Source organism: Crinia signifera, chromosome 5, assembly GCF_055691185.1.
Source record: "Crinia signifera chromosome 5, ASM5569118v1, whole genome shotgun sequence".
Lineage (NCBI taxonomy): Eukaryota > Metazoa > Chordata > Amphibia > Anura > Myobatrachidae > Crinia > Crinia signifera.
In genome coordinates, this window is record NC_139221.1 from 255,593,209 (window position 1) to 255,617,095 (window position 23,887).

At 44.1% G+C, this 23,887-nt stretch overlaps 1 protein-coding gene across 2 annotated transcripts in view; it reads left to right on the plus strand.

Annotated features, from left to right (window-relative positions):
- ITGB1 (integrin subunit beta 1) overlaps positions 1 to 23,887 on the plus strand; it is a 62,782-nt gene that overhangs the window by 22,042 nt on the left and 16,853 nt on the right. For both annotated transcript variants that reach the window (XM_083188850.1, XM_083188851.1), the window contains exons 2-14: positions 4,929 to 4,998; positions 6,213 to 6,298; positions 8,299 to 8,515; positions 8,609 to 8,779; positions 9,623 to 9,861; positions 10,810 to 10,965; positions 12,132 to 12,227; positions 12,398 to 12,487; positions 12,610 to 12,750; positions 12,894 to 13,096; positions 14,384 to 14,622; positions 15,008 to 15,230; positions 23,531 to 23,760. In XM_083188850.1, coding sequence (XP_083044976.1) covers positions 4,929 to 4,998; positions 6,213 to 6,298; positions 8,299 to 8,515; positions 8,609 to 8,779; positions 9,623 to 9,861; positions 10,810 to 10,965; positions 12,132 to 12,227; positions 12,398 to 12,487; positions 12,610 to 12,750; positions 12,894 to 13,096; positions 14,384 to 14,622; positions 15,008 to 15,230; positions 23,531 to 23,760 — 2,161 coding nt within the window. The remainder of the gene's footprint in view (positions 1 to 4,928; positions 4,999 to 6,212; positions 6,299 to 8,298; positions 8,516 to 8,608; positions 8,780 to 9,622; positions 9,862 to 10,809; positions 10,966 to 12,131; positions 12,228 to 12,397; positions 12,488 to 12,609; positions 12,751 to 12,893; positions 13,097 to 14,383; positions 14,623 to 15,007; positions 15,231 to 23,530; positions 23,761 to 23,887) is intronic.

Consider the following 23,887-nt stretch of genomic DNA (forward strand, 5'->3'; position numbering starts at 1 on the left):
AAAGCTACGGTATTACCTGTACAGGGTGGTGCAGCTTTTAAAGATGCTATGGATAAAAAGCTAGAGGGAAACCTCAAGGCTTTTTTTGAAGGGGTGGGGTTTACCCTGCGTCCCCTTATTGCTTCAGCCTGGGTCTCTAAGGCCATTATAGAGTGGGCTGGTGAGCTATGCACCATGCTGCAGGCTGACCACGGTGCTTTGCTGGTAGCAGAAAAGATTAAGGCCGCTGCAGAATATGCGGTGGAAGCAGAGGAGGAAGCTCTTAAAATGGCTACCAGAGTATCCACAGTCTCCATAAATGCCAGGAGGGTACTCTGGCTTAAGGCCTGGGAAGCGGACAATGAGTCCAAAAAGGCCTTAGAAATGTTAGCTTTCAAGGGAAAGTTACTTTTTGGTTCTGAGCTTGAGGAGATTATAAAACAAGCCACAGGCGGCAAGAGTACGTTTCTGCCGGCCTCCTCAACAAAGCAGTCATCCAGATTTGCTGCTTTTAGGCCGTCCTTTCGGCCCTCCCCTAGAGGTGGTGCGTCCTTTCGGGGACAATCGTTCAGGGGAAAGTTCCAGAACTCCAGGGGCAAATCCCAAAGGTCCAAGTTTGGCTCTTTCAATAAGAAGCCTGCCTCTAAAGGAGAGGAAAAACCCTCCGCATGACTGCCAGGGGATCAGCCCGGCAGGGATAAAGGTGGGGGGGCGTCTTACACACTTCAGAGACGCTTGGGCTTCTCTAGACCAGGATACCTGGGTCTTAGAGATTATTACCCAGGGTTACAAAATCCCTTTCAGAGGGCGGCCTCCAAAGAGGTTCATCCCCACACCCATACCAAAGCAGGCGCTCCTGCGCACAGCTCTTATGAGAGCGGCTCATTCCCTTTTGGAAAAAGGGGTGGTAGTCCCGGTTCCCAGGGCAGAGTGGAAGAAAGGATTTTACGCCACGCTGTTCCTGGTGCCCAAACCAGACGGGTCTTTCAGACCAATACTAAATTTGAAGTCCTTAAATGTTCACCTTTGGGTAGACCATTTCAAAATGGAGTCTTTGAGAACTGTACTCCTGAGTCTGGACCAGGGAGAATTTCTGGCGTCCATGGATGTCCAGGACGCATATCTGCACGTTCCCATTCACCCGGAACATCAGATGCTGTTGAGATTTGCCATAGGAGACCTGCATTTACAGTTCCGGGCGTTACCCTTTGGCCTAGCAACCGCGCCAAGGGTATTTACAAAAATAATGTCTGTGATGGCGGCAGTGCTGAGGCTCAGGGGAATCACAGTAATACCCTATTTGGACGATCTCCTGTTCAAAGCAGAATCAGCAACACTGCTTCAAAGTCATTTAAAAGAGGCCATCAGTTTTTTGCAGGCTCACGGCTGGATTTTAAACTTACAAAAATCTCAGTTGGTACCATCACAGAGGATCCAGTTCTTGGGAGTCATACTGGATACCCATCTCCATCGGGTATTCCTCCCGGAGATAAAGGCCAGGGACCTGGTCAATCTAGTTCAGGAGATCCTCAGTGCTCCGAGCTTGTCAGTATGGAGGTGCCTCAAACTCCTGGGGAAAATGGTGGCGTCATTCGAAACGCTTCAATTTGCCAGGTTCCACTCTCGAGTATTCCAATGGAACATTTTGTCAGCCTGGTCAGGAAACACTTTGACCATGAAGACGGAGTTGATAGTGCTGTCCGCAGACACTCGGGACTCCTTGAAATGGTGGACAGAGGTAGATTCCCTTCAGTGGGGTCGGTCATTACAGACCTGGGACTGGTTGATAGTAACTACCGATGCCAGTCTCAGGGGCTGGGGGGCAGTAGCCCTGGATCTCAGGCTGCAGGGCCTGTGGACGGCAGAGGAATCAGCGTTGCCAATCAACATCTTGGAGCTGAGAGCTGTCTGGAAAGTGATTTCCTTGGCGGGAGACAGGTTAAGGAACTCCCCCTTGAGGATTCAGACCGACAATGCCACAGCTGTGGCGTATCTGAATCACCAGGGAGGTACACGCAGCAGATTGGCCATGTGGGAGGTGTCCAGAATCTTTCTATGGGCGGAACAGAATGTTCCTGCAGTATCGGCTATATTCATTCCAGGAGTGGAGAATATAGAAGCAGACTTCCTGAGCAGGGAGGAGCTCAAGGAAGGAGAATGGAGCCTACACCCTCAGGTGTTTCACCAGATCACTGCAATGTGGGGAACTCCGGATTTGGACCTAATGGCATCCAGGTTCAACCATCAGGTGCCCAGGTTCTATGCCAGAACGAGAGATCCGCTAGCAGAGGCAGTGGATGCCATGACTACCCATTGGCAGGGAGATCTTCTTTATGCATTCCCTCCTATTCCGATGTTAGCAAGACTGTTAAAGAGGGTACAGGACCAGAAGGTCCCGGTGATCCTTGTGGCCCCAGATTGGCCAAGGAGGTCTTGGTATTCGAGGCTTCAGAGGTTATCAGTGGATTCATGGCGTCTACCTCTGAGACCAGACCTGTTAAGACAAGGCCCATTCAATCATCTGGATTCCGATCGATTGATTTTGACGGCTTGGTTATTGAAACCGCCATTTTGAAAAAGAAAGGATTTTCTGACGCAGTAGTGCAGACTATGATAAAAGCCAGAAAGGCTGTTTCTTCTGCAAATTATTATAGAGTCTGGAAGACTTATATTAGATGGTGTGAGAGGCAAAAAGCTCACACATCTCACTTCAAATTATCAAAAATGTTGGATTTTTTACAAGATGGATTTTCTTCGGGCCTAAGCCTTCAGTCGTTGAAGGTGCAGATTTCGGCCTTGTCCATCTATTTTCAAAAAAGAATTGCCATTTTACCGGAGATTCAAACTTTTTTACAAGGGGTATCCAAACTGAAACCCCCTTACAAGCAACCAGTAGCACCTTGGGACCTGTCACTGGTTTTGGATTGCCTTCAGAAGGCACCTTTTGAGCCTTTGAGGTCGGCTGACTTTAAGTTTCTCACGTGGAAGTTAGTGTTTTTGTTAGCAGTAGCATCTGCTAAGAGGGTGTCTGAGTTGGGAGCCTTGTCATGCAAATCTCCCTTCTTAATCTTTCACGATGACAGGGCTGTTCTGAGAACAGTGCCGCAATTTTTACCGAAGGTAGTCTCTGCCTTCCATTTAAATCAGGAGATAGTTCTACCTGTGTTTCAACCCCCAGAGGGTTCCAAGAAAAGGGACAAGTTGAAGACTTTGGATGTTGTGCGTGCCTTACGCATATATGTGGACAGAGTGAAGAGTGTTAGAAAGACTGACACTTTATTGGTATTGTATGACGTACATAAAATTGGTTGGCCTGCATCTAAGCAGACCATTGCTAGGTGGTTGCGATCTGTGATAGCTTTTGCATACACCAAAGTGGGTAGGCCTGTACCGGCCAGAATTAATGCGCATACCACCAGGTCAGTTGCTACCTCTTGGGCGGTCCGACATGGGGCCACAGCGGAGCAGGTTTGCAGAGCTGCCACTTGGTCATCTGTTCACACATTTGCCAAATTCTATAGATTCCATGAGTTCGCGTCGGAGGACGCATCATTCGGGCGAGCAGTGCTGAGAGCTGCAGACCTGAGCGTACCCTCCCAAAGGACCGGCTCTGGAACGTCCCAGTGTTGAGCTGTGTCACCAGGACCATTGAAAGAGAAAAAGGGATTTTTGTAAGAACTTACCGTTCGAATCCCTTTCTCTGATATGGTCCTGGTGACACAGCGATCCCTCCCTTACGCTCAGTAAGTATGCCAGAATTTCATGATGTTCATGTTAAAATGGTTAAAAGTTAACAGTTTCTGTTATAAAATGTGCATATAATATGTGCAGGCGTTTGTACTGAGTTAATGTATTCCAGTGGCTTTGAAAGTTGAACTGAAGAGTCCAGGGATGCAGTAGGGGAGGAGCCTACCCTCTAAAGCTTTAGGATAGGTGCCTGGCTCCTTCGGACCCTCCTACATCCCAGTGTTGAGCTGTGTCACCAGGACCATATCAGAGAAAGGGATTCGAACGGTAAGTTCTTACAAAAATCCCTTTTTTTCTACTAGTAAGGAATCTAGGATGCGAGGCCACGAGTTTAGATTAGAAGACATATTTTGTTCAGTTACTTAGAAGGAAAAAATTCTTTACTGTCAGAGCAGTAAAACTTTGGTACTCTCTTCCTAGTGAAGTGGGGTCGGCAGACACTATAAATACATTTAAAATAAGGCTGGACAAACATTTATTGGTTAAAAACATCCATGGGTACCATTGAGTAACATAATCCTTCTCTAATATACCTGAGCATACTATACTAGAAGGGACAAGCTATTATAAAACCAGGCTGAACTTGATGGACGCAAGTCTTTATTCAGCCCTACCTACTATGTAACTATGTAGTGATTTTAAAACTACTTGACCAAAAGACTAAGGGGGAGATTTACTACCAGGTGGGATGTCTAACCAATCATTCATTGGTGGCTTAGAGTAGAAGTGGTTTTAAATTCACAACAGGAATTAATGTGAAACAATCCTGGCATAGTATACACCGAAGTGATGTTTGTGGGATGCGCTGTTTTGTAACAACATTGCTCTGTGTGAACCATGGACTGTGCACTCCTGAGGTTAGTAGCGACGAATGCTTGGTTTGATCTGCCGCGCATCACATAAAGGGATATCGCTAATGACATGTAGTATGCTAATGATGAACTGAACATGATCACTACGTCCTTCATTTTTACTTTATTATAATGTACACACAAAATCCCCACTGGTGTTATTTCGGTGTATACCCAGTTCTAGCATTGATTCATGTTGCCATTTTTAAAACGATCTGTCAATGCCACAGATGATTGGCAGCTTTAACTAGCACCTAACCTTGTAGCTCTAACCATCAGTGTTGTTGCTGAAGTATTGAAATGTATATCCTTAATGCTGTTTAACTTATGATATAATTTGTTTATTTACAGATGGCGCATGCTATAATCTTTATTGTGGGGCTGTGTATGTGTCCTGTTCTGTACACCAGTGCTCAGCAAGGTAAGTCTAGATCTTCTTGTTTTGCTTTGGATATCCTTTTAGAAACTGTTATGGGTGGACATGCTTACGTGAAAGTTTGATATCTGGCTATCAATATCCATATGATTTTTTTTTTTTAATTCCCATTTTAAATGTAACAGATCTGCTATCTGATGTACTTATGGCACTATTCCAGTTAAAAGGTCCATATGTATAGGACAGGGGTGAGGAACCTCAGGCCCGGGGGCCGTATGCGGCCGGTCTGAGTGTCAAGAACAGGGGTATTCTCGCGAGTGGTCGGTAGTTCTAGCGAGATTCCTCTTAATCAACAGCAGCCGGTGACTGTCGGTCCTATTCAGCGGCAGCTGCCAGAGCGTGGGACGGCTGCAGCAGGACAATTTGTAAGATACATTTTTACAAATGGCCCCCGAATAATTTTTTTCCCCATACAAACGGCCCTTGGCACAAAAAAGGTTCCCCACCCCTGGTATAGGAAATAGCCGTTGGACACTTGCAGGTCATAGTTCCTGTAGCAAGTGACAATGCTTAAACGCTTTGCAGCACAGATTTTATGAGACCTAGCTAAACTTCTTGCAGCACACTTTATGGAAGGAAGTAATATATGTTATTATAACTAAAATATAAATGTCCCTTTGACAGAACCAGAGGCTTTCATTATTCCCCTCCATACCTGATTACTTTTAAAATGTTTGTTATTTTGTAGTTTAACTTCCCCAAGTGCTTTATGTTTAGTTAAGTTACACTGTCTGGGCAACTGATGCAGTTGGTTAGTATCCAATACCTTGTACTGTATTAAAGTGCAGAATATGATAAGTTTAACCTAGACTGTGATCTAGTGATTTAAAATGCACTATTATTTATTTGCCAGTTATTTATATGGCGCACGCATTCTGCAGCGCTTTACAGAGAATATTTGAACATTCACATCAGTCCCTGCCCCAGTGGAGCTTACAATCTATATTACCATTCTAGGGTTAATTTTGTTGGGAGCCAATTAACCTACCAGTATATTTTTTGGATTGTGGGAGGAAACTGATGCAAGCATGCAGAGAATATACAAACTCCACACAGTTAGGACCGTGGTGGGACTCTAACCCATGACCTCACTGCTGTGAGGCAGTAATGATAACCATTGCACTGTCTGTCCGCTAACGATCCTGGTTTGCACTGCACTTATATAATGAATAGCGCTAACTTGCATCACTTTTATATAGGTGGAACTGAATGTCTAAAAGCGAATGCCAAATCATGTGGAGAATGCATACAGGCTGGGCCAAACTGTGGCTGGTGCACAAAAGCGGTGAGTAGATATGATCTTCAATTAACACCAATAGGAATGGTAATCGTGTTCTTGGTGTGACAGAACACTCTGCTCCTACTTGTGGACATACTGCTTATATCATGTGGGATGCTTCTTTGTAACTGACTTAATACTGTCGCTCGTGTACTAGTTGAATGTCTGCTTTGGAAATGAATGCTTAAATGCACTACATTGTTATGTAAAGTTTGAATAAGTTACACTGGCCTATGTTGCTACATTAGATTGGCCTTTGTGTGATCCTTTCATCGAAGTTTACAAATAAGACGTATCTGATAAAATACTACTTGGCCCAATGCCCTTCGTTGTAAACTCTCATCCAGGGTGTGGTGTTCAGCTTTGAATGGGGACTTTGTTTCATAAGGTACCTAAAGTGATCGGACAACTCAGCAAGTTTCATGGGCCAAAAGGAAGGTGTATCCAAATACAAATTAGCAGGGTTGGCTGGTTAAAATAATTGTTAAAACCAAATGGTTATTTAAAAAAAGAAGTCTTTATGTTGTGACTTTAAAAAAAAAAGTAGTGTTATTATTCAAAATGTTTATTGCAAATGGCATGCATAGTGCTAATGCTGCCAATACACAGAGCGATAAACTCAGTGCGTTCTGAACTAGATGGCATTGCATCTCTTTCAAAGCGCATGCAATGTGCTAAAGCCCTGCATTTTGAACTATGTGCAGTGCAATCTAGTTCAAAAAGTACATGTAGCACATACTTTATGTGCTGTGCGATGACTCAGTAGTGCACATGATACCTGTCAGTCGCATGGGCAGCATAATACTATTCCCACCTTTTTGTATGTGTGTTTCTATGAAAAGTTCTTTTGCATTACTATTCAGAAACTGTTAGAACCAGTGGTTCCCAAAGCACTGATTTTGCTTATTACATTGATTATCTATTTTTCTGTAATGTCCACAGTAGCGAAGCAATATGGCTAGTACTTATCTCAGCATAAAAATGTTATCTATTACTTTAATTTTTATGTAAAGGTCAAACAGTTGCTTTTGGGTGTTATTTTATTAACATAATTGAATGCAATTTTTTTTATTGTACTATGGATTTCTAATTATAGTGGAAAAGCACCAAGCGCACAGGCAGAAAAATACTGCACTTATCTATGGCTTGGCCACTCTGGGAGGTGGAATGGCCCTGTGACACCTTCCGAAATTATTTCTATTAAAGGGCATGCCCAAGCTCTACTGGCACTGTGCATAGATGCCATGTGCATGCCATCTCTTTTAACGGCACTGAGTCCTTTTTCCACCTGTGGGACACTGGGGCCCACTGGTGTGGTTGACAGGATACAGGCAGCATCAGCGTTACGAATATTTCCCCTATAAGAGTAGTAACATTGTTATATTCTGCCTTCCTCCGTATAATGATTGCCCTCCTAAAAGTGTATTGAGTCCTCACATTCTAGCCACATAACTTAAACAGCATTTCAGGTGTCTCGCTAGCCACAACCACTTCTGTGTATGGCGGCTTAACATAGTAATTAAGGCTGAAAAAAGAGGTTAGTCCATCGAGTTCAACCTATCTAACTTGTAACTACTGACTTGAGTAAGTTGTATCTATAGGATTCCCTTACTGGCTTATTCCGGCGGTTTTTAAAACGGCTGCTTAACATATCTGCTGGTTTCTGTTAGTAAAGCAGATTAGAATGGCAATGTAGCTGATGGTGGCTTCTAAACTTTATTTTCTTTGTTTGCATTTGAGTAAATTCTGAGTACTTTAAAATGATTGGAAATGGCAGTATATGGTAGCTATAGTTTTTCCTATATGGTAGGTTAGTTTCTAAAAAAAATATTTATAAATGTACAGTTATTTGCTATAAATGTCTGGTCTTAGTGTGCTTATATACAGTCCCTCTATACATACCTAAAATCAGTGCACCATTTTATTCACATTATTTCCACTACATGGAATGGGGATTAGTTTTGCATACACTTATGCTCCATTTTGTTAAATGTCTTCATTTATAGGACTTCTTGCAAGAAGGTGAACCAACATCTGCTCGTTGCGATGATCTGGCTGCATTGAAAAGTAAAGGTTGCTTAGAGGATGATATTCAGAATCCAAGAGGTAGCAAGGAAAAGCTTAAAAACCATCCCATAACAAATAAGGCCAAAGGAGAACGTATGGATCCAGCAAACATTACCCAGATCCGTCCTCAGCAATTACGATTTGAGCTGAGATCAGGTGTGTGGTGTTTTGTTGGAAGAGTCATGAACATCTGTGGTATTCATGCCTATTATAGTGCTTTTATAATGTCCTATTCCTTTTCTTGTTTAGGAGAGCCCCAGACTTTTAATTTAACATTCAGAAGAGCTGAAGATTATCCTATTGATTTATACTATCTTATGGACCTGTCTTTTTCAATGAAAGATGATTTAGAGAATGTGAAAAGCCTTGGCACTGCCCTTATGAGAGAAATGGAGCAGATTACTTCAGACTTCCGGATAGGTATGATTTACAAAGTAAAATATTGCATCCCTCCCCATCATATTTCAGCCTCTTACATATTCTTGGCTTGATTAATTCTTATGTATGTATATTTTTTGCTAGTAGAAGCCAAACAAATCTTCTAAATCTTGTACAGTTGCATTGCAGTCTTGCGACACTGGAAGGTAATTCCAAGCAAACTGATTGTTGGGTGTTATTCTGCATATGGGGGGGGGGGGGGTCCTTCATATATCTTTTTTTCTCTTCAGGTTAATATTTAAATCTGTCTAATTCATCCTGTTTGTTTTTTCTTTGGGTCTTTTTTTTTTTTTTTGTATTACTTAAATATTACACTTCTTTTTATAAAATTAAGTATTAGTGACCTTTCTTTGTATTGGTGAAACGACTGGTGGTCCGTTTTGTCATTGACCTATCTTATGTATTCCAAACCAAGCTGATTATCGGATACATTAGAGTGCATCATTAGAGTAAACAATGTCTAGGTTTTTCGGGTACTAGTCGACACCTGTGTACTACAAGGCTTCTGGCCAGGTGCCTCACTCCCCTAATGCTGTATTCACACACTTTCCCATATGGGGTACATGTGGATGGCAAAATATGAAAAAGTTAAAAAAAAAAAACCTCAAAAACTAAAAGACCTATTTTTATGCACCGACCATAGCCATGTTGACCTATTGCTTGTGTCAACCTTTTGACCATGTGGTTTCGACCTATTGACTGCCAACCTAGATATTGGGAGAAGGGACAAGAACATTGAGTTTTGTGCTCAGATCCTTTTGGCTATAAAAAGGGTTTGTTGATCGGTTTTGTTTATGGTACTATGTGTTTTTGTTTTGTTTTTAGGCTTTGGATCTTTTGTGGAAAAAACAGTTATGCCTTATATTAGCACCACTCCTGCTAAGCTCATCAACCCTTGCACCACTGACCAGAACTGCACTAGTCCATTCAGTTACAAAAATGTTCTTAATTTGACAAGCGATGGGAGATTATTCAATGACCTAGTAGGCAAACAACATATCTCCGGTAATCTTGATTCTCCAGAAGGTGGATTTGATGCAATAATGCAAGTTGCTGTGTGTGGTGTAAGTACTGGGAATAAAAGCACTTGGGAAATAATGGCTTTTTCAATAAATATTACGAATAGTACCTAGCTACAGCTTTCTCAAATTATAAATTGACTATAGTGAGTGATTAGATCTTTGAAGTATAATAAAAAGAAAATGCCAATTCACTTCTCCTTGCTAAATTTAATGCAGTGTGCTATAGAAGTGTTACACAAACAGAGGAAAGGGTGTAACACTGCTCTTACAAGACACCTCTACACTACACTACTGGGCAGGAAGTGACACCTCTAGAACACTGCACTGTCTACACTTGGGAGAGAGAGTGGAGAAGTGGACCCTTAAGGCCCATACACACTAGACGACTTTGAGCTGAAAGTCGCTCAAAACAGCAGGTTGTATGTGTGTATCGCCTGGTGATGAGCGCTGCTGCGCGCTCCCACAACATCGTCGGGAAAGCCGTTCATCTGCTGGTTAGAGCATCTTTCAGGACGGCTTTGTATAGCGCTCTGCTATGCAACGCCATTGGTGCCGGGCAGGGGGAAAGCTACTCAGTGTCAATGCACTGAGCGGTTTTCCCCGCATCGATGGACACTACCATCGCTGTCCATACACGCTGGGCATAGTCGCCCAGTGTGTATGGACCTTTAGTAACCAGTCAGCTTCTACTTATCAATTTTCAGAATGTACTTGTACTACTCTACTCTTCTCTCTGCTTATTGTAGCTCCTCTGAATCACAAAACTGAATAAATCCATATGTACAAGATATTTACAAATATTATGCAGTAATAAGACAAAAGCACCCTATTTAACTTCTACATTGTTTTCTCATTGCTCTCATACTTGGCAAGAAGCTACTGGCAGCATATGTTCATCATGAAGGCTTATTGTTGGACATGAAACCATTGAATGTTGTCTGATCCTGCCATGAAATTATTGTCCTAACGTTTCAGCCTTTTTAATTTCAGGAACATATTGGCTGGAGGAATGTCACCCGCTTGTTGGTCTTTTCCACCGATGCCGGGTTTCATTTTGCTGGTGATGGAAAATTAGGAGGAATCGTTCTCCCTAATGATGGGAAATGTCATATGCAAGATAATATGTACACCATGAGCCATTACTATGTAAGTCCGCTTTTGTTAGGATGTCAACAAGCTTGTTATCGCGTAAATGCTAAAACGTTTAGTCTTTCTAAATAGAAGGGGTTTTTTTTAAGTGGGAAACTGTACCATACTCGTCTCTAATTGCATATCTACACATCTGTGTGATATGCACTAGCCAGGTGTACCTGTTACCAGTTTGACATCAAAGATTTTTTGGTACTTATGTACTAACTGGGCTGCCGATTTTGAAATCGGGTCCATCGCATACGACCATATCGCATGCGATGCGATGACCCGATTTTTCCATAGGATTCAATGTTAAAATGGACTGAGTCCATTTTAACATGGAATTCAATGGGAAAAGGAGTCCTTTTCATACCCCTACTATCCAAGTGGGCATGGAGTTGGATATAAACCTGTGGCGAGCTACCGAGCCCGAAGCGTGGCGAGCGGACACAGAATACCGTCCCCTCGCGGGGCTCGCTACGCTCGCCACAGGTTTATATCCAACTCCATGCCCACTTGGATAGTAGGGGTATGAAAAGGACCCCTTTTTCCCATTGAATTCCATGTTAAAATGGACTCGGTCCATTTTAACATTGAATCCTATGGAAAAATCGGGTCATCGCATCGCATGCGATATGGTCGTATGCGATATCGCATCGCATCTGATTGTATGCCTTAAGTTAAGGCATACAATCAAAAAATCGGCAGCCCAGATAATACATAAGTACCGATTTTTTTTTTTTTTTTTTTTTTTTTTTTATACCTGAATGTCTGCCAATAATCTGACTGTTATGGGGTGTACACACGGTGAGATTCCTTTGCTACTCGACTTGCTATGCAATCTTTGCTAACTCATGTGCTATTTACGTACAATTCATGTTATCTTCATTCGATTTGCACTATATAGTCATAGCTGCCCTGTCTATCTGGGTTTCGATTTGTGCTGTCTCGGGAGCGCGCATCGGGATCACAAGGTAAAAAACCTGTTCGATCTGCTTGCGATTTTGACTATATAGTCAAAATCTCATGCTGGATTGTACCGTGTGTACACACCATTACAGATTACCTGTGATTTTCCAATGACTTGTAGTACTTTAGTTGGCTAATTTTAAGGCAATATTGGGTTTGGTGGTTTTACTGATCTTGTAAAGCGGTTACTAATATGGAATTTCCATTTGCAGGACTATCCATCAATTGCTCACCTAGTACAGAAACTTAGTGAAAACAACATACAAACGATCTTCGCTGTGACTGATGAATTCCAGGCGGTTTACAAGGTTTATATCCCTTTTTAAGCTTTCCCTATAGGCAGTGTATAGTTATCGTGTGTCTGTGACCTGTGAAGACCCAGCTGAATAGGTGCATGCCTGTGTATGTTGGGATTACTGTATTAATTTAGGGTCTCCATTACTGATTATATTGGTGTTTTGTGTTTGTTTTTTTAAAGGAATTAAAGAATCTCATACCCAAATCTGCTGTTGGAACTCTGTCTGCAAACTCCAGCAATGTAATACAGTTGATCATTGACTCCTACAATGTAAGTATTCACTTAGGGACGTTCGCCTATTTGTTTGGTTTATAAGAATGTCTTCTACTTCCTATTAGCACAGCTTTGTTATGTTTGGCTATGTCCTCAGTGGGCTCTTCTCTTCTCTCTAGTCACTTTCTTCAGAACTCATTTTGGAGAACAGCAAGTTGCCAGAAGGCGTCACAATCAATTATAAATCATTCTGTAAGAATGGGGTTGTCGGGACAGGCGAGAATGGAAGGAAATGTTCCAACATTTCTCTGGGAGACCAGGTGTGTATAAGCTTTTGGTTTGGTCCTACTGTACAGTACATGCTGCTCGGTCATTTAACTGAGGTCAGGATAGTCTGTCTCTATACTTGAAATGGTGCTGGAAAGCTTTAACTCGGTGAGTAATGTGTGTTTTTATTTTGAAGGTTGAGTTTGAAATCAGCGTTACAGCTCACAAGTGCCCCAAAAAAGACCAAACTGAATCTATTAAAATTAAGCCATTGGGATTTACGGAAGAAGTAGAGATCCTTCTGAAGTTTATTTGTGAATGTGACTGCCAGCAGACTGGAACGCCCGATAGCGCCGAGTGTCACTTTGGAAATGGCACATTTGAATGTGGAGCTTGCAGGTATTGCATATATATATATATGTACACATGACAAGTATCTTTGCCTGCCTGTGCTTTGCTAATCCATAAAGCAATGGATAATATATATTTATCTCCTTTTAATGGGGTGAGTGATCACAGAACATATAGCTTAGTGTTTATTCCCACTTATGGGAGGTATTCAGATGTTTTATTCCCTTTTTCACGCCTATTCTCCCTTTTTATCACAACTTTTATGTCGTGATATTCAATTCTTCCCAGTCTTTTAAAAGTTGACAGTTTTTTTTTAACCTTTTTTTCCAGTCATTTTTCAATGGGCTTTCCATTCAAATGTTTGGTGATGATGTTCACACTCTTTTATAGTCGTTTAACCTTGTTCATTTTCTATTCTTTTTATTCACCTGGGTCGGTGAAATTTTTTTTTTTTTTTTTTTTTTTTAAATGAATGTTTTGTTGATTTGAGATTTATTTTTTAATAAGAGATTAAGTATTAAAAAGGGGTTCTTTTCATCTTGTTGTGGTCCGTCTTATAGTGCATAGCAGTACATCTATTCTGGTCTTTTCTGACTATTTGCTATCTCTGCAGTTTTCTCCGCAGTTAGCTTACAGTGCATCGTAGCAGGGCGTTTTTTTTTTTTTTTTCTAGGTGTAGGAATCCCACGTTTAGGGGGTGATTCAAGTTGGTTGGGTAAGCAGCGCAAATTTGCTGCTTACCAAGTGGTTCAGCAGCAGCGGTCTGGGCCGCAGCGGCGGGCAGGCAGAAGTTGGAGAGTTGCTAAACCCCAAGGCGGGCCCCCCCTTCCCCCTCCAGGCAGCTGTCACAGGTGCTGCTGCTCCATCTGTGGCACTGACATCCGCAGGCTTCCTGGTTGCCATCAACCAGGGAGCCCATGGTTGTCTGCCACTGATGGAGCGGCAGCACACATATGACTTACCCTCCAGCATGCAGCAGCGTCCCACCCACGCAGCTCCAAGGTGAGGGACGCAGTAGGGATGTCCATGATTAGAAATCATTGATGGTTTATGGCAGATTTCGTATAGTTTTGGCATCGATGGGGAGAACCAGATGGTTTCCCACCATTGATTAAATTAATAGTTTTATTTTTTATTTTTTTCCCCAAGGGACAGGGAACATAGTTCCACTCCCGACACTCGTGCAGATTCTGGTCTAGCAGCTGCTAAAAAAGTTACTCTAGTGGATGTTTTCTTTTATGCAATTTCAAGACCTCTCCATTCAAGAGACTTTCAAATACTTTTGCTGTAGGGCCTTATAGTCTGATGTGCTAATTCCATTTCCCACTTTCTCAGATGTAATGATGGTCGCATTGGGAAACAATGCGAATGCAGCACAGAACAGGTGAGCAGTGAAGATATGGATGCTCAGTGCAGGAAGGAGAACAGTTCTGAGATCTGCAGTAACAATGGGGACTGTATCTGTGGGCAATGTGTGTGCAAGAAGAGGGACAATCCCACTGAAGTCTATTCTGGCAAATACTGTGATTGCGACAACTTCAATTGTGACCGGTCTAATGGGCTGATTTGTGGAGGTAAGCATGTGTGACCCGTTCTCATTTTAACCACTCTATTTTTGAATCTTTAGCCTTTTTTGTTTTTATTCACCAACTTGTATTCAGAGTCACAAAGGTCAAAGTGTGGTAAATAACCTATGTTAGCATATGTCTTGGACATTTGATACTATGCTCCTGATACTGGTTGTGTAGCCCACACTGCATTCTGAATGGAGACTGATACAGTCTTGGGCGTTGCCTTTCTGATTGATTGACTATTTACTTTCCCCACATACAGTAAACGAGTTGCTAGTCACTGCTCAGGTCTGATTATGCGTTTGCTCTGTGTGAACATTCTGCACTCTTGCTTTCACTTTCATGCCTTTCACAATTCTCCTAATAAAACATGCTCAATCTGTTACAGGTAATGGTGTGTGCAAATGCAGAGTTTGTGATTGTCAACCCATGTTCACTGGAAGTGCTTGTGATTGCTCGCTGGACAAAAGCACCTGTATGGCAGCAAATGGGCAGGAATGCAATGGCAGAGGCGTATGCGAATGTGGAAGGTGCAAATGTACAGACCCGAAATTCCAAGGACAGACCTGTGAGATGTGTCAGACCTGTCTTGGGGTTTGTGCTGAACACAAGTGAGTATAAAGGGGAATCTTTTATTTATAAGTTTATCATTGTCACATGGAATGGCTGCAAAGTACTGTATCTGGGGGGCTTAAACTAGTTTCTGTTCTGTAATGTGATCTGCTTGGGGGAGTTCACCATTTAGTACTATGCCAGTTAAGTCAGTTTTATAAAGGGCTATGGGCCAATGACAACTACATCTTGAAATTAAACTGCACGAGTGCGCTACAGATTGTGACCACCTAGCCAATCAATGTATTCAATAAATCAACATAACCTGATCATCTGATCAGACATAAAAAGTGCTCTTGTCCTTTTTGAAATGAGACGTAGGATTCATTCAGACAAGCAATTCCTTTATTTAAAACCCAATGCGTTTCGTCAGAACGATTTAATCAGGGGACTGACTATATTAGACCGCACGACAGGGTCTGTACATCAGGGAGTATTCCTAAAAGTACTTAAAGTTTATACAAACATCAATTACTGGTTAATAGAAGGAATATGTATTTTTTTAAAGACAAGGTTCTATATAAGTGATGTCCTTGATTTTAGACACAGATTCTGTGTGGGTGATGTCCTCAGCTAGCCGTATAGATGATCTTAAAAGTAGGCACTGCCCACTCCTAGAATAGTCTCGGGACAAGAAAAGTTCTCTGTCCACAGTACAAGGTGGGTAGTTCACCACAAGGCCATAAACAATATCAAGACTCTGTTGGGCTGGCCGGACAGCCATGACCCTGTCCCATTCTTGGCCGGCTTTATGAAGAATCAGGGGTGTGGCGGCGAGATACAGCCGTGGATCGTCGCGCTGTAGCCCGGAGCATGACAATCCACAGCCGTTCTCGGACGATCTGGTCCAACTGCTTCTAAAGTCTGGTCCGTTCTTCCGAGATCCCTGTTCAATACTGTCTGAAAAGACAGTATTGAATAGGGCCCAGCCGCTATTTCCCCTGTCGGGAATAGCGGCGGGACATTGAATAGCCCCCTTACTTCTGGCAGGGGAGATTGGCACAACTATGCACAGAACAGTAAGATCTGCGCATGGTTCTGTCCCCCCGAGTATAACCAGGCACTTTGAGCCGGTCCTGATTTCCCAAATACGGGGGGAAAAAAATTAACAGATCTCTACCCAGTACCCATCTTGTATTTAAGAAACTAGCACCGGGGGGGCGTGGCCTGGCAGCCATTAACGGCAGACGCACTGACCCTGAGCTCCGGCAACTTCGGGCTTAAAAGCCACGATCCAGGGCTCCACCAGCAGACAAATCTGGGCAGGGGGCTTCCTCTCAGGCCCCGGAGGCAGGCGAAGCGACCGGCGGGAGGCAGCGGAGTCGGGGCAGCCGTCCGCGGCTGCTCGCGGATTGCGGCCTACCCGAGAACCGGGAGCCGCGGCCTAAATTTAAACAGGTGGCCGCGCCGCGAGCTCCGCAGCGAGCGCGCACCGCAAAAGAGGGGGTGAGTAATCCAGGAAGCCTGCCTACACGCCAGCCCTTATCTGGGGGTTGGCCAGCACTCTACAGGGGGTCTATTCCCTCCTGAGCCCTGACAGCACACTACCAAAGGCTCCCACACTCAGCTCCGGAGGCGGCGGCCATCTTGAGTGTGGCAGAGCACAGCACTGTCTCTGCAGCACACTCTCCCCCCCTTATACGCAGCTGGACCCCACAGCAACTCCCATCATCCACTCAGGCCCTTACCAGAGGTCCTGCTTATACCCCACAGAAGGCCTGCAATCTCCACACATCTGTCGCTTCCTGACCAGAGCCTACGTGGTTAACATCTGTACTCACATTGGTGACAGTCAGGGCTCCACAGCTCCATCTGGTGGCTCTAAACTATATCACTAGACCACATATATGCTATACCTGCTGAAAATATGACATGATCTAGACTGTCTCCATCTGGCTATGTAACGACTCACCTCATGTCACCGGTGCTCCACACCTACCTACCAATCTAATGTGACACCTCAGGCCTATTTCACACTGGCATTATATCACATACTTCTATTGTACTGTAAACGGCAATAGGGAGTCCACCCCCTCCTTTCCAGGTGGGATGCCTGCTAAACGCAACAAAGGTTCCTCCCAAGTACCTCCGGTGAGCTTCTTCAAACAGTCATCTCCATCTCCTGGTGCATCGGACAAATCCCATCCTAACAAAACACAAAACCCTCCGCCCATTAACAGCAACCGCCCGGGCCCTCCCCCCACAACCCCATCAACGATGTCTGAGATGGCGGACGACGCCCCACTGACGGTTGGCACAATGAAACAGCTACTTGCCTCCTTCAAGACGGATGTCTCACAAGAATTCAAGTTGGCCCTGCAAAGCTGCCAACATTCCGTTGATGCCTTGGGCCAGCGCACCGACCATATAGAGAACAAATTGGAGGAGGTGGTTAAATCCCATAATGAGCTCATCTCACTCCATGAAGATCTCCAGGTAGAAGTTACGATGCTTCGCAGCAAGGTCGGAGATCTGGAGGACCGATCCCGTCGGAATAACCTAAAAATAAGAGGAATCCCAGAATCGGTACCTAATTCTGAACTTACACAATTTGCCACAGATATCTTCTCAAAATTACTTCCCACAGTTCAAATTACGGACTTCCTACTTGATCGTATCCATCGCCTCCCCAAGGCGAAAGCAGCACCTAAGGAGGCACCAAGAGACACTCTTATGCGTTTGCACTACTACCACATCAAGGACCGGATCCTCCAAGCGGCCAGATCGACAGGCGAGAGCGAATCTATCCTGGGTGACCTACAGATCTTCGGGGACCTCTCTGCTGCCACACTGGCCCTCAGGCGGTCTTTCACCTCGATCACCAGAGCCCTCCGGGAGGCAGATATACCTTATCGCTGGGGCTTCCCTACCCGTTAGTTATGATGCGGCCCTCTCGTCTGATAATCAATCTCCTCCCCTACTGAGGGCACCCAACTGTTGTCCTCCTGGAATTTGAAGGCGACACCGAGCGGAGGATGGCCTATGCCAAAATTGACACAAGATTGGTCAATGGCGGCCGATGCGACTTGAGAAATGATATCCTTTGGACAGTATGTTTGATTTAGGGGAAGCCCTCTGAGCCCTATATGTAGTTTTGCCTTAAGTTAGAATCTTCCATAGGTAGGACTCAGGAGGTGCACTTCCCCCACCCGCTTTCTCTCCTCTAGGAGGCCTACAGCTCCCAGTTAGAAACAGTATGTATAGCGTATGTGTTACTATTTCTGGTATGTTTTTGGTATGTTTTACACAATATGTTGCCAGTCTGTTAAATGTTAAGGTACAAGCCCACCTAAAAAATTTTTTATAATCGATGGTTTAGGTTATTGGGTCCGGATGGGCTCCAGCTCTCTACACCCTACGGTCCTAACGCCCTTCACAAATTTGAGTGGAGGAGGTGGGACTTTGGGGTCATAGATGTTTGAGGTTCACTATGTTCCCTGAATACTAAGTGGAGCATTGGTGGCACCCTTGGCCGCCACTACCCCCAATGTGCTACCATCTACGGTGGCCCACAGACGCTCCTATATGGTGCGCAATTTCAATTTCTGTTTGCTTTTTCTTTTACCTAACTACCCTATTTCCCCTCCCATTCCCCACCCCACATCCCCACCCCCTCCTCGAGATTAAAATAGAGAGAAACATCAAGTTAAATGTTGGTATTCATGTGTATGCAGGGGTATCTATCTGCAAGGTTGCTGTGTCATATTGCCACAGGCCGGCCCTGAGACGCAACTTTCTCATACTCGACAATGGTTAGGGTACTTTCGCTAAATGTTAAAGACTTAAACTCACCAAACAAACGCCGACTAGCCCTCGCCCATTTTGCCAAGCTGAAGGCACATATTGTTGCCCTACAGGAAACCCACTTCATTTCCTCCTCCCCCCCAAAACTCTCTAATCATAAATTCCCCACATGTTATATGTCCAATGGACCAACTAAAAAAGCTGGGGTAGCTATTTTACTGGCAAGTTCCTGTGACCTCACTGTAACTAAGCAGCTCTCAGATCAGGACGGCAGGTACTTAATTTTGGTAGGCAAACTGCAGGATAGACCTGTCACTATAGCCACTGTTTATGCCCCCAACACCAAACAAGTTCCCTTTTTCCGCAAGTTCTGTAATGTTCTACAAGCTTGCTTATCCGGCCAACTGCTCCTGTTAGGAGATTTTAATATGGTGGTTGATCCGAGTATTGATAAATCCTCTAAGCTCCGCCCCTCGAAAGCCCGAAGTAGATGTGATAACTCTGCGGCTTTTCGCCGCATTATCCATGAATACGATTTATATGACATCTGGAGAGCCAAAAATCCTAAAGATAGAGACTTCACATTCTACTCTCCGGTCCATGGGTCGTTTTCCAGAATCGACATGGCATTCTCAGATAAGTGGACATTGCAACAGATGTGTAAGGCTTCTATCCTGCCAATAGCATGGTCCGATCACTCTGCGCTCCTTCTGATCTGGGATCCCCAATCCATTAGAACCCCACCCAATCCCTGGCGTTTAGGGGAACACCTCCTAACACATCCTGAAACTAGAGAGATAATCGCCCAATCTATCACCACGTATCTAGACACTAATGACCCGATGGACACATCAGTATTTACACACTGGTGCGCGCTTAAAGCGGTAACTAGGGGTGCAGCCATCCAGGCGGCAGCGCAGTTGCGTAAAAAGAGAGAGGCTCGCCAAAAGGAAGTTGAATCTAGACTTGCGGACTTAGAAAATAGGCTTAAATCCACTCCGTCCAATAAAACGGTCTACAGAGAGCTCCTCAAAGCCAGGGAAGAATGGAACATTATTGCTCTGACAGAAGTTCATAGGAATATATTCCGTTTAAAGCAGAGGTACTATACCCAAGGAGATAGAGCAGGTAGAGTATTGGCAAGGCAACTGAGGGCAAAAACAGCTAAAGAGAGAGTGAAGGGGATAACCAACTCTAGAGGGGTAAAGGTCTCTGACCCATCAGATATAGCGGCTGCCTTTGCCAACTACTACTCTGATCTATATAATCTAAAAGAGGACGTTAACACGCCACAACCAACCACCTCAGATATAGACTCTTTTTTAAGTAAGCTATCCCTACCTAACTTAAAGATGCCCGACCTCCAAGCCCTGGATCTTCCATGGACAGAGAAAGAACTCATACAGGTTATTAAAAGCTTACCACAAGGTAAAGCTCCAGGCCCAGATGGGTATATTAACAAGTTTTACTCCTGCTTCCAAGAGGTTTTGTCGCCGACTTTACTCTCGGTTTTTAATGAGGCTTCTGTTGCGGGCTCATTCCCCTCTGAAATGCTGGAAGCCAGAATAGTAGCATTTCCCAAACAGGGGAAAAATCCAGCATTAGTGTCTAACTACCGTCCAATAGCCCTTCTAAACGCAGATGTGAAGATCTATGCTAAGTTGATCGCTAACAGACTCAGCCCCCTACTCCCCTCATTAGTCTCATCAGATCAGGTATGCTTTGTTCAAGGCCGTCAGGCCCCGGACAACACCAGGAGACTCATCAATTTGTTGGATGCTTCCCCGGAGGCGCTCTTGTTGCTTTCGCTGGATGCAGAGAAGGCCTTTGATAGGTTACACTGGGGCTACCTCCATGCAGTTTTGAGGAAATTGGGCATAGAGGGAAGAGCACGTTCCTCCATCTCAGCACTGTATTCCAACCCCTCCGCCAGAGTATACGTGAATGGCATCCTCTCTGCTCCATTTAAAATTACCAACGGTACACGCCAGGGATGCCCATTATCCCCGTTGGTTTTCGCCTTGGCAATAGAACCCCTCGCGGAAGCTATCCGAACTAATACGCTGATTCAGGGCCCCATAGTTTTTGGTAACGAATACAAAATTAGCTTATTTGCAGATGATGTTTTGCTCACATTAGCCAATCCGGATGTCTCCCTACGCCACTTACATGTGACTCTGGAGCAGTACTCCGCTGTCTCATACTACAAACTAAACACCTCCAAGACAGAAGCCCTCCCAATTAACTTTACCTCTGCCCTTCTCCAATCAGTGAAGACCTAATATAGCTACGCTTGGCAGGATAGAAGCCTGCAATATCTCGGAATCCACCTTACCCCGAAAGTCTCAGACCTAATATCCGCCAACTACCTCCCTCTTCTTCGCAAAATTTCCATGCTATTATCAGATTGGATGATGCACCATGTCTCATGGGTGGGTCGCATAGCTGCTCTGAAAATGATGGTCCTTCCCAAAATGATGTATCTGTTTCGAACAATCCCTATTCTGCTCCCTAAGGCCTTGATCACTAAGTTCAACTCAGCCCTCATAAAATATGTCTGGAAAGGGAAAAAACCTAGACTGGCTCGCTCTACTATGTCACTCCCTAAATCAGAGGGCGGTCTATCACTCCCAGACTTGCACCTATACCAATTAGCATGCATCCTTTCCCCCATTAGCACTTGGTTTGTGGATAGCAACCCCAAAACATGGGTTCGACTAGAAATAGGACTAACTGCACCCCTCCCTCTGACCGATGTCCTTTGGCTCCCAGAAGGTGAAGGCCAATGTCAACTGTCACGCTCAGTAGTGGTCCACTCCGCAAGGAAAGCCTGGCTGGAATTGATATCCAAAATAGATAATGCTCACCTCCCATCCCCTGATCTATCATTAGCAGGTTTAGCGTCTCTGATCCCGGATTTGAATCTAGAGTCCTGGATAGCTGGTGGCATGGTCTCACTTAACGAAGCAACCATGGATGGCAATCTCCTAACGTTTAGCCAGCTTCAATCCCAATTCACCATACCTCATAGAGATTTCTATAAATTTCTACAAGTTCGCCATTGGCTACATAGCGTGACACGAACCCCCCATAAAATATATGTAATCCCAACATATATCAGAGAACTACTCTATAGAAATGACAGTAAGGGTGGAATAAGTAAGTGGTATTCGTGTATCATAGCCCTACACTCACCTCAGAAATTGAAGGTCTTAGTGAAGTGGGAATCTGATCTTACCTGCTCAATATCAAATGAAGAATGGCAGGGAGTGTTCTATAACTGTTTCCATGTGTCAAAATGTATATCTCATATTGAACAGTACTATAAACTGCTCCATCGGCTGTATCTCACCCCTGCCAGGCTTCATTCAATTTGGCCATCCCACTCCAATATGTGCTGGCGTAACTGTGGGGGCGTTGGCTCCCTCATCCATATCTTCTGGTCCTGCCCTACCCTTGCCCACCTCTGGAAAGCAGTTTTTACCCTCATATCTGACATCCTAGGCTACTATGTACACCCACTACCGAAACTGGCACTTCTACATATTTATTTTGGGGCTCTCCCCCCATCTGATAGGTATGTGTTGGGGCACATATTATTAGCGACCAGGTCACAGATCGCTCAACACTGGCGTACCCCCCAAGTCCCCACTTTATTAGCAGTCAAACACGCGGTCCAATCCCACTACGAATATGAAACGGCAGGTCTACTCTTCACTGGAAGCCCTCCCAACCAGGCCCTACACTGGTCCGCTTGGCGCACCTATAGATCCCTTCACCCATTACAATAAACCCGTGACCAAACAGCCATCCTAAAAATTCCCCAAGAGGCTTGTGCCTAGCTGACTTGACCTCACTAACTGTACGCGAATATTACAACAACCTAACCATTATGGTACCCGGTCCCCTGGTGCAATTGACCCGATAGACACTCCCTGAAGTTAAGCCTTGATGTTTTATATAATGTTTCCTCTATGTCTTGTGACAATGCTATGTAAATGACCATATGTTTGTATCTCTATTCCCCACCACCCCACCCTTCCCTTTCTACCATTCTGTACCCCTCTCCCTTTAACTGTTTTGCAAAAAAACCTAATAAAAATCTAATTTAAAAAAAAAAAAAAAAAGAAACTAGCACCGGGCTCTTTTGCTGGTCCTGGTTCCCAAAAATGCTGGTGACAAAAGAATAGGGTTCCCCTGTATTTTGGAACCAGCTCCAGGCACCAACAACCAGTGATGTAATGCCACAGCCAGGGAACACTTTTATACAAGATCCCCCGGCCGTCATATTGCACATTTGCGATTTATTTTAGATGTCTAAAAAATCGCACCATATTACATCTCGCCCTTTATGTAAAATATATACAACTGACCTTCATCGAATGTTTATGATCAATACAAATAATTGTTATGAAGTTTCCTTTACTTGAGCCCATTGGCTTGTTAAATTTTGGCTTGTTTTATTATTATTTTATTTTTTATATTTTAACAGATTTAAGGTGTTTTTGTATTTTTAGCCAGTTCTTATGTGCTAATTGTTTTTATTTCTTAAAAGGGAATGTGTCCAGTGCATTGCGTTCCCTAAAGGAGAGAAGCAGCCAGCCTGCAATAATTGCAAAGATTTTAATTTCACTATTGTGGACAGTCGTGATAAGTTGCCCCAGCCCGGACAGAAAGATGCTCTAACCCACTGCAAAGAGAAGGATGCGGATGACTGTTGGTTCTACTTCACCTACTCTGTCCATGCAAACACAGAGGTTCATGTGCATGTTGTGAAAGACCCAGGTAAGATCTTATTTACTATTGTAACTCTAAATTGCACACATCCCAAGAGCCTTATTGGCACGGGTGTGGCATTTGTCCGACATCGGAATATCGACTGTCAGGACTCCCGACAGGGGGGGGTAAGCGC